This window comes from Sorex fumeus, unplaced genomic scaffold (genome assembly GCF_029834395.1).
Source record: "Sorex fumeus unplaced genomic scaffold, SorFum_2.1 ptg000039l, whole genome shotgun sequence".
Taxonomy (NCBI): domain Eukaryota; kingdom Metazoa; phylum Chordata; class Mammalia; order Eulipotyphla; family Soricidae; genus Sorex; species Sorex fumeus.
In genome coordinates, this window is record NW_026606096.1 from 34,714,992 (window position 1) to 34,725,937 (window position 10,946).

Below are 10,946 nucleotides of genomic sequence, written 5' to 3' on the forward strand. Positions count from 1 at the left end.
TCGATCCTGGTGCCACATATGGCCTCTAAGAACTGCCAGGAGATTGATCCCGGAAAGCAGAGCCAAGAGTAAGCCCTGAACGCAGCCAGGTGTGACCACCCCACTACCCAACCCCCCCCAAAAAAACCCTCAAAAAATAAATTTTCTTTTTTCCCAGCATCACATGGTCTCCTGAGCATCATCAGATGTGGCTCCAAGCCCTAGCATCGGCCCACTGTCCATCCAGAATCACTGGGAATGGCCCTAGGGACTCCGGAGTCCTTCCTGTGAGATCCAAAATACGTGAATGAGTTCAACTATGAAGGATAAACTGTCACCCACTCGCCCACTGATAACAAGTTCTGCTTCTCGTCCTTTTTGACTCGCGGACGTCCAGGTTTCATCTTCAGAGGGGAGGTTGGAGTCTTCTGAGCAGCAGGCTGGATAAAATGTGCAAACAGTTCTGTCTGCTTTAATAAATACTCAAATCTATTTGCGCGGTCAGTTTGCTGCAAAAAAAAAAAAATAAAAACCACTATTAGTAACCTACCACATCTTTAGTTCAACACGCCCTCCCCACACACAGTAACTCAGCAATAAAACTGATACATGGAAGGAGAGACTGAGTTTGGCAAAAACGAGGTCAAGTATGAGCAGCCAGAGGCAAAAATGTGTATGTGTATGAAATACTTGTCTGCTCTGCTTCTTGGGCCACACCCAGCAGGACTTATTAGGGTTCAGTTCTGGCAGGGCGCAAAGGACTAGATGGGATGCCAGAGCGGCCAACTGCAAGGTAAGTACCCTCCCTACTGGACTACGGCTCCAGCCCCTGAAATGAATTCTGACCAACGACAGATAACTGATGTAAAGGGACAAGAGAACACATGGAACTGGTTTCCATCACAACTGTGGGGCTGGTGGCAAAAAGACCACCCGCACGTGCCAACTCTCACTGAATGACAAACTTAAAACTGATCTGTGGGCTCCAAGCCAACAGCACAGCAGGTTAAGGATGGGGGTAGGGCCAAAGTATAGCAGGTAAGGGGGCAGGCCCTGCAGGCAGCGAACAGGAGGTGGCTCCAACAATCCCTGACACTTCACATAGTCCCCACTGAATCCTGCCAGGAATGATCCTGAGCAGAGTTAGGAGTAAGCCCTGAGCACCACAGGGTATGGCGCACACCCCCTCCCCCCATTCCAAATAATCCCTACTCTGTGGAAATTGCAATTGTCAGCGTTGAGTCAATCCTCCCACCAGTCAGATAGAAAATGAAACAACACTGTGCGATGTAAGTGAATTTAGGGGGCTGCACTGACTGTCGACCAAGCTGTGCCTATCTTAAAAAGTTCCCAGGCTTTAAAAATTACCTATGAAATTCATGAAAGAGTCACAAATATGACACCATTCTTAACACAACTTTCCACACCTAACAGCTACTTCTTTGATGGTTCCCGTTTCCAATCACACCAATATTATGGGAAAACTTTCCCAAAAACCTTGGAAACCCTAAAGCTTTTAGGTACTGTCTCTTAGACACAGTAAGTTTGATTACAAGGAAAGAAAACTAAGAGAACATGAAGAACTCTATAAATAGAAAAACCGGTTACTCAGAATCTGCCTAGAAATGTTTAAAATGTCAGTTTTAGAATGAATCACTTCTCAGGCTTTTGGCTAAGTTGCCGTGTAGAATGAATTGCAAAAGACACTGGCACTAGCCAACACCAGAGGTGTCCAAGATTCTCTGTGAAGGGCACCAACATCAAGGCTGAAGACCCAGTGCCCCTCCGAGGCAGCTGCCTGTGCCCCCATGCGGCACACAACCCGCTTTCTCCCTGCAGACACCACTGGCCAGCGGGTCTCGGCACAGGGGCCCGGGCAGACCCATGCTCGTGGCCTTCTCCCTCCAGGAACAGCACGGGTTCAGGGAGCAGCGGCTGCAAGCCACTATATCGACGAGAAGCCACAGCTGCTCAGTCCTGATGATTACAGACCGCTGGAAATATTGAACATGACACGTATCACACATTCTGTACTACAGGATGGCTTTTTATAATAACACAGGGCAGCTGGATATCTGCGCCCCATTATAAAACGTAAACACCCAAGTTTGGCACACTCAGTAAGTCAAAGGGCTCCGGGTGGCTCTGCATTCCCATATCCCTTGTGTGCTCCTGGGTACAACCCTCAGTGCTGCAGATCAACTGAAAAAGTTTAAAGACGCTTCATATCCACAGAACATACCATTTTTTCTTCATAGGTAGGATCTGGTTCTTGGATCTCTTTTTGTTTTCCGGGAGATGCATCATCAAATGCATCCTAGTAAGAGAGGGGGAAATCATGGAATTACTTGTCAGGACTGATCAATACACCATTATTAGGCAGATTTCTCCTCAAAGCACATTTTAAGTAGCAGACCACTGTCCCGAGCCTCCTCGGAGGTATTAACTAACTGATGGAAAACTTAGAGGTATCATTTTCAAATACAAAATTTGATGCCGAGGGCCGGAGCAACAGGACATCTGCTACGGCACATGCCTTGCATGCGGCCGACCTGGGTTCAATCCCCAGCAACCCACGTGATCACGGAGCACAGAGCCAGGAGAAAGGCCTGAGTACTACCTGCTGAGGCCAAAACAAAACAAAACAAAACCCAAACACAAGCTGCACACTAAATTCCAAGATTTTAGCATAGGATTATGTCTACTGCACGGCACAACAAAAACCCAAAAAACAAACACAAAGCTACAAGCTGACTTCCTTAAAAACCAACTCAGGATCATGTCTACAGCAGGGCAGAACAAAATTATATTTAATTTCCTTTTCTACTGAAACGGAAGAATCTAAAATTTGGGGGAGGGGGGAGCAGGTTTCCTTTTCATCATCAAATCGCAGTGTCTGCTATGCTACCATCCACACAAACAACATCTAGAGCAGCATTTCAATCATACACAAATTCCACCTTCTGGAAAATTCCCCAAAATCTGTCATGCAAATAAAACGAGTAATCGCTAACTATAAACTGATCTCTAACTCGATAACAGCTGCGCCATTCTTCAAAATGTATTCATCCGGAATTAAAAATGCGACAGATCAGGATTGGAGAGAGCACGGAGCCCAAGGCACACGGACCACTGGTCTGGGAGGGACCCCAGCCCTCCCTCCGCCACCGCCAGACGGGGCGCAGCCCCCAGCATTACCAAGTGTAACGCCCCCCCCCATGCCAAAGCAACAAAAATCAGCAATAATTGCTGTACTGTGACGTCCCGTTCATCCCTTTAAAAACACAGGCCAAGGAGCAAGAGCTGGAGCAAGGGGCTACAGTACACACTTGACAGTGGGAGCTCTGGATTCTGGTCTCCAGAGCAGCCCTGAGCCCTTCCAGGTGTGATGGGGCGGAATACAAGAACGTTCAGTAAAACTGTAATTTTCATTCATGTACAGTCTATGCTTGGCAATACATGCAATACAGCAATGAGGCTGGAGAAACAGCTGGAGAGAACGCAGGAGGCCCAGGTTTGATCTCTGTCCACCACTAGGAGTGACCCTTGAGTACAGAGCCAGGAGTAGCCCCTGGTTGGGGGGTGGGGGGGGGGAAGGGGAAGGGCTTGAGATGGGGAGAAGGGGCAGGGAGGAGCAGAGAAGGAAAAAAAGCAATCAAGTTCTAGGTGATTAAAACCCAGGGAGTGGGACTAAAAGGCGTCTGAATGAAATCAATTCAAGTTTAATTCCTCTGCTAGAACTTTAAGATACCTGCGTAATCCCGTAGAAACAACTCTGTCTCCACAAGTAAAAACAAAATCATCTAGCCTACTTCATGGGACTCAAAAACACAGTCATACATTACTGACACGCAGTAATGCCCAGCAAACTAAGTAATCAGCATACAGTGTGCCTATTAAAAAATGGTGAAATGAAGACAAGGGAGACAGGCCCAGCAATGCCTAAAATATAACAAACAAGACAGTTCCTTTATTAGTATTGGGGGAGGGGAGATTATAGGAAGGCTATAATTTCTGGAAGGCCGGCTTTGTCAGAAAAAAAAAATCTTGTATAGTGCATTATTTTCTGATTTTGCAAAATCTTATTTTGAATTATATTTTCAAACAAGAAACTCGAGATACTTTCAAATACTAGTTTTAACTCATGACGAACTTCAATGACTTCTGAATTCAGTTAAGAAAAGGACAGTCTGATGGTTTATTTTAAAATACTACCCCCCACTACACACACACACACACACACACACACCCTCCTCCCCAAACACAATATAATGTGTAGGGAGTAAAAAAAATAAATAAAAAGTAAACCTAGCCATGGAAAAGGCAGACTGACGGCTGGCTGACAAAAATAACTGCTATCCCCACACACCTAGAAGTAAAGAAACAACGGAGTCACTCCTTGAAAAATAAAACTTCCAGACACCTTTTTTGGTGGTGCATGTCCCCAGGCAAGATGTACAGGAGAAAAGTCCACTGCGCAGTCCCGTTCTAATACTGATTCTACTTAGGATCACTATAAGGCCAAGTAGTTTGTCATCTGGTCAAGCTCTGCTGATTATCTCACCAACACCAACGCCTCCACTCTTAAACCTGCAAACGGCAACTGAAAACCATCTAGCTTAGACCTCGAGTCACTGCTCTGCACCATTTCGACCGGTCCTGTGAGTGACAGGCCCCGTCTGCAGTGCCGGGTGCAGCCCTCCCCTTCCAGGGGCCGGGAGCGGCTCTCAGTTTAAATCCAAGTTTAAACGCAGAAGAACCTCCCCAAGCCTCGCTGGCAACAGCCAAAGCTCGCCCTGGACCAGCCCATCCCGAACCGCAGAAAACTTCCGCCGCCCCGTTTGACTAAGCCCCGTTCCCCCATCACCGCACGCTCTTTCCAAGCGGCCCGAGCTCCAATCAACTACTTGCCGGGGTGCTTGGAACCGCATTGCTAGTTCCCAAGGCGAGTTCGGGCGCCTCCGTGCTCCCTCTCCACGCCTTGCAGCTGGGCACAGGGGGGGAAAAAAAAATAAAATCCCAGCGACTTTCGAGCCAGTATCTCCAAAGAGACCGCAAAGCCAAGAAGAATAAAATCGGGAAGGGAGCAAACCATCACTCTGTAGTTTCCCAGACACCGTTTAGCAACCTGGAGCCCACCCAGGAGACCCGCCTGGCAGGTCCCCCCCCCCCCCTCCGCCAGTCCCTCCACCCTGGCGCCGACCTGTCAACCAGCCCCCTGGCCCAGGCGGCCCGGTTCAGAAAAAGGACCGGTTGGGCAGCGAGCGCATGGGGCAAAGGGGGGAGGGGGGGGCATTTCCCAAGAGAAAACCCCAGATCCTGCCAAGAGGGACCCCGCTGGGCCCAACCAACCAGCCGGGGCCGACTCATCCGCTCGTCCCTGCGCTCACCCGTTCATGCATGCATGCACGCACGCATGCATTCACGCACGCATGCATGCATGCATGCACCCACCCCGCCCCCCAGGCAATGCTACGGGGACAGGGAAAAGGAAAAGAGGGGGGTGGGGGGAACCCAGACAGCTGCAGCTTCCCTCCCCGTGGAGCAGCGCCTGGGAGGAGCCCGCGGCTCGGTTCCCGGGAGCAGCTGCGCCCCGCTTATCCCCACTGCGCACTCGGCCCTCCAGCCTCTCGCCATTGTCCCTGCCGGGCCCAGATAGCGCCCGCGCGAGCCCGGGGGTGGGGGGCAGCAGCCGCCAAGAGGCGGCCGCGACCCCCGAGGCGCGCTTCTCAAGGGCTCCCCGGACACGCACGAGGGCCCCGGGGTGGCGCGCGCCCCTTCTCCTCCTCCCCGTTCCGCTTTCCTCCTCCTCCTCCTCCTCCTCCCCCGGGGCTCGCCGGGCCCCGGTCACCGGGCCCATCGGTTTCGTAAGCGCGTCGCCGAGGGAGGGCCTGGCGAGGCTCGCGGCGCCGCGCGTTCCAAACGGCCCCCGCGCCGGCCGCGCGCGCGCCCCCCGCGACCCCCAGCGCCGCGCCCTCACCTCCAGCTCCGGGTCCGCCGCGGCCGCGCCGCCCTCGGGGCCGCCTTTGTTGCTGCCGGGCGGCGCGCTCTCGGCGGGCGCGGGCGGCGGCGGCGGCTGCGGCGGAGGCTCCGCCGCGCTCGACATGCTGCTGGGGCCGCGGGGGGCTTCGGGGGTCTCGCCTCGCCTCGCCCCGCCTCGCTCCGCGCCGCGCTTGAGCCGGAGCGTGAGCCGGGCCCGGCCGCCCTCGCCTGCCGGGGCCCGAGCGGCGCCGACCTCACGGCGGGAAGCGCGGCGCCGCGCGGGGGCGGGGCCTGCCGGGGCGGCGCGGCGGGGCCGGGCGGGCGGGCCGAGTCCGCGGGCCGAGGCCCGAGGGGCGCCGGGAGGGGCGCGGCGGGCAGCGAGGCGGGGAAGGGGCGCCGCGGCCGGGCCTCGGCTCTCCGGGACGCAGCGGCTCCCACGCCAGCATCCAGGACCACTACGCACGCCCGCTCCCGGCCCCCCGCCCCCGACGCCCAAACCTCGCGAGACTGAGCGCCGGCCAATGGCCCGGGGCGCCTAGGGCGCGTGCGCCGCCCTGGCCACGCCCCCGCCCCCGGCTTCGTGCTCCGGCGGCCGGGCGGGGCCGGGCGGTGACGTCACCCGTGCGTCGGCTGCTCCCGGGCGTGACGTGCCGAGCGCGCGCTCCTGCGCCTGCCCCGCCCCCCTCCACCTCCCCCGCCCCGGCCCCGCTGCGCCTCGGGCACTTCCGGAGAGCGCTTCCGGCGCCGGCGGCGCAGCATCCCCGACTGTGACGTCCCGGAGCGGCCGGAGCTCCGGCCTCGTCTGCGTGTGCGCGGCCCCCCGCGACGCTGGTTTTTTTTTTTTTTTTTTTTTTTTTTTGGTTCTTGGTGGTGGCTGTTGTTGCTGAGCAGGAGTGTCGCTAGGGGTGATTTTTGGGCTTGCACACGTTGGCTGCGGCCTTCAAGTCCCAGTGCCCTGCAACTCCCCCCCGCCCCGGGATGCAGTTAGGCGGTGTTTTGCACCAGGTGAATCAGTTTTCACCGAAGCTGTTTCTGTGCGCTCTGCCATCTAAGTGGAGATCAATCAAAGGACCAGGAAGAGAAACTCTGGATTCTCTCTTTCTTTTCTTTTTTTTTTTTTGGTCCCTCTACCTCGTAATAATAATAATAATAATATACGTGTACAAACGTCCTCAGAAGTATTCACACCCCCAGGGATGTGGCTCAATAATCAAGTGTTTGCCTTTAGATGCTTAGGACGTGCCTTCGATTCATGGCACTGCAAAAAGAAAAAAAAATCTTAAGGGATTTTTCTGAAAAATTTTTAAAAAAATGGTTATAAAGGACTGCAAGTGTTACTAATCCGCGGTAATACCCTAGTACTTTGAACAGTACTTGGACTCTTCACAGCTCCAGGGGTTATTATTGCTCTCTGCTACTCCCTGCTGCTTGTTCTTTTTGATACTAGATTTGCAGATTGCACCCCAGTGTGAAGCTTAGCTCAGGGTCTGGATCTTGTTTCTCGAATTTCCATGTCTGGAGTTCTGTCACCACTGATGGAAAATAGTTTATTTTTATTTTAAGAGCTAAGCTTTGGAGCTAAGTGATGGGGAACTTCAAACGGAAGGGGTCTCCTTTGACTGGAGAGCTTGGAACTTTTTAACTAATGGGTATTTCTTCTGTTGAATTCTGAACCGACACCCCCAGTCCGTTAAATAATGCAGTTTTTGAAAATTGACTCAGAACTACCCTGAAAATCTACGTTCTTAAAGCTAACAAAAACCCCCCACATTGTAACAGGCTACCACCCTTACTCCTAAGAGTAAATGAAATGAAAACATATAACCCTACAAAATTTTGTATATAGTACTAGCAGCTTTCTTATGAAAGAAAAAAATGGAAAAATTATCAAATAGTAATGAATAAACAACAGCAGGAGTGCTGTATCACCAATAAAAATGAATTTGTGACATACTTTAGCATTGATGAATCTTAGTTATCCTATGTAAATGAAGCCAAAAGTATCTACTATGATTCGATCACTTAATTTTAATGAAATGAAATGTAATATATAGTATAAGCAGATCTGTGGTTGCCTATGAGGTATGAGAGAGAAGGAAAACAATGGTAAAGGAAACTTCTGGAGGTACAGAGATATTTATAACTTAATTGGATAATGATGTAGCCGTGTACAAATAAAAATATTCAAATTAAAATGCAATTTCTGAGACTAAGGATCCTCTTAAGAACAAATGAAGCATAAATATCTAAAATGATGACTGGGATAACACATAGTCTTCACCATGTTAACTGCAGAGAAAGCTGGAACTAGGCTAACTCCAGCCTTGAGAACATGTAAAACCATGTACAACCACAAAATTAGTAACCTTCAACAATTGTTAAAACAAACACTGTCCTCACGTTGTTTATCGATTTGCTCAAGCGGGCCCAGTAACGTCTCCATTGTGAGACTTGTTGTTACTGTATTTGGCATATTGAATACGTCATGGGTAGCTTGCCAGGCTTTGTCGTGCGGACGAGATACTCTCGGTAGCTTGCCGGGCTTTCTGAGAGGGGCAGAGGAATTGAACCTGGCTCGGCCGGGCTGGCTGCTTGCAAGGCAAACGCCTTACATCTGTGCTATCGCTGTAGACAAATTCTTATAGTGGTAACAAATTCTTGGAGTGGGGGCAGGTTGATAGAAGAGGGCCCTAGCTAGGGCACTTGTCTTACATGCAGCCCACCTGGGTTTGATCTTCAGCACCCCAGCTGGTCTTCTGAGGCCCTCTAGAAGTGATGATCCCTGAGCCTAAAGGCAGGAGTAAACTAAGAGTACCGCAGGGGTATGGCCCAAATCCCCTCCCCCGCAAAAAAGTTGGTGGGGATATTTCTTTTTAGAAAGTGCGTCCTAATTTTTCACTTGAATTTTTTTTATTCTAAAATGAATATATTTTAGTATATTGGGGATACCAGTGTACAAACCAAACATGCAAACCCCATCTGACCATCTCTGACAATAAACATCAAAAAAGGAGAGGGAAGAAGGAAAACTTTTGCAATAGGAGGAAATGTCTGTGATATGCCACTCAAATATTATCTACATCACTAAGCTAAAAGAACATAGCATTTATTTAGTTCGTAGTTCTTTAAAGAGATAGCTGCAGACTGGACAGAGAGTAAAGTGGGTAGGGTACTTGCACAGGGCTGACCAGAGTTCAATCCCCCTATGGTCCCCTGAGCCCCACCAGGAGTGGTCCCTGATCACAGAGCCAGAAAAACGCCCTGAGCACTACTGAGTGCGACTTAAAAATAATAATAATGAAGATCATTTCTTGGCTCCTGATTTGCAAGCCTTAAAATTACATTTACAGATAAGAACAGAAGGCTTAACTCAGATAACTACTTAAGTAGAAAAACAATACAATTACCTCCAATAGGGCAATTGTCTTTTTTTTTTTAAATGGCAATTGTCTTAACATGTACATTTATACTGAGTTTGTATGTGAGCATCTGAGAGCTGTGTAAGAATCACAGGAGACGTGATAGAGGAAAGATACTTAGAAGAAAGAGGAGACGTAAGAATTGACTCCTGTAACCTACCATAAGGACAAAAACAGGTTTTGAGCAGGGTTTAGAAGAAAGGGGAATGAGACGGAAGCCTCAGTAAAGCTACAGGGAAGTGCTGAATTAGGCAACAGACATTTAGTCCATTCGTGCCTGAGTGCCAAGTCACAAAACCTCCCCTGCCTCACAGGCTGAAAGGAACAGCCAGTTCTGCATTCAGCAGCCTGGGAAAGGCTCAGGTAGCAAGGTAGAATAAGTGGGGGTGCCTGCTAACCTAGGTCTGACAAGCCCCCTGCTGGTGCAGGTAAAGGACCTAGCTGTTTTGAAATGAATTTTCTCATATTTACCCAATTTAATATTGGAACACTTTTCTGGTTATGATGCCATGAGAATTAACTGCAGCTGTGTGTGTGGGCTATGTAGCAAGACACCTGCCATGCAGTGAACGTCCGCTTTCCTGGTTCTAAGAATAAACCGTAGCCTACAGGTAGAGTCAACTTGCAGGAAGAGGATCACAAAAATCACAAATCATCCTGTTATTCGTCGATTGCCTGCCTCGAGCAGACCCCAGTAACGTCTCCTTCATCCTGGCCCTGAGGTTATATTCAAGGGCTCTTTAGGAGAATGAGACCCATCACAGTTACTGGTATTTGGCATATTGGGTACGCCACGGGGAGTTTGCCAGACTCTGCTGTGTGGGCAGGCTACATTCGGTTGGTGGGTGTGACCCCCGCCGACTGGAATTTGGAGGATCTGGGTGGAGGATGCTCAACTCCAATCCGAGTGGGCTTGGAGATCTCGGTCCCGGAACCCACGTGGCTTTGTCCCTCTGCCGGTACCTTCAGGTGTGCGGAGAGTGGTCTCAGCATGGTGGTGGCTGGTCCTGGAGGTCTTCAGCTGCGGCTGCCGGGGCCCTGGTCAGGGTGGGGAGGAAAGCTCAACCCGCTCCCCTCCAAGGGGACCCGGCGAGGAATAGCCAGGCGCGGGGGCAGGAGACTGCACTCTTCTCCTCCCCGAGCTGGTTTTTATAGTCTCAGAGTCTTGGCCACTGAAGAGGATACTTACAGATTTTTTCGTTTGTTTGTGAGGCGGGTGGTTGGGAGCGAGTCACATCTCAGTGTGCTCAGGGATCACTTCTTGGAGGGGGGGGGCAAAGGGTGGGTGTAAGAGCTTCCAGAACCCTATGGAGTGTCAAGGATCAAATCCCCATCAGTATTATGCAAGGGAAGCACCTACCCACTGTACCTCTCTCCTCCTCCCCCCACCGCCAAATCCCCAATCAGCACATGCTTCCTGTCTGCACCAAAAAGTCTCTCTGATGCAGCGCTCTAGAAAGGGATGTACTATACTAACCAGAGCAGAACCAAGAGATGTTGCCAGAAGATAAAAAAATACCAAAGGGCATCTTTGCCTCCCAAAGTACTAGGGAACTGCCTCAAATC

The 10,946-nt window shown here is 50.8% G+C and overlaps 1 protein-coding gene across 1 annotated transcript in view; it reads right to left on the minus strand.

Annotated features, from left to right (window-relative positions):
* The window catches only part of SMARCA5 (SWI/SNF related, matrix associated, actin dependent regulator of chromatin, subfamily a, member 5), a 31,792-nt gene extending 25,676 nt beyond the window's left edge, over positions 1-6,116 (minus strand). The window contains exons 1-3 of the mRNA XM_056119007.1: positions 5,960-6,116; positions 2,222-2,296; positions 322-488 (exon numbers count right to left, since the gene is read on the minus strand). Coding sequence (XP_055974982.1) covers positions 322-488; positions 2,222-2,296; positions 5,960-6,085 — 368 coding nt within the window. The 5' untranslated portion in view covers positions 6,086-6,116. The remainder of the gene's footprint in view (positions 1-321; positions 489-2,221; positions 2,297-5,959) is intronic.
* Positions 6,117-10,946: the final 4,830 nt, after the last annotated feature.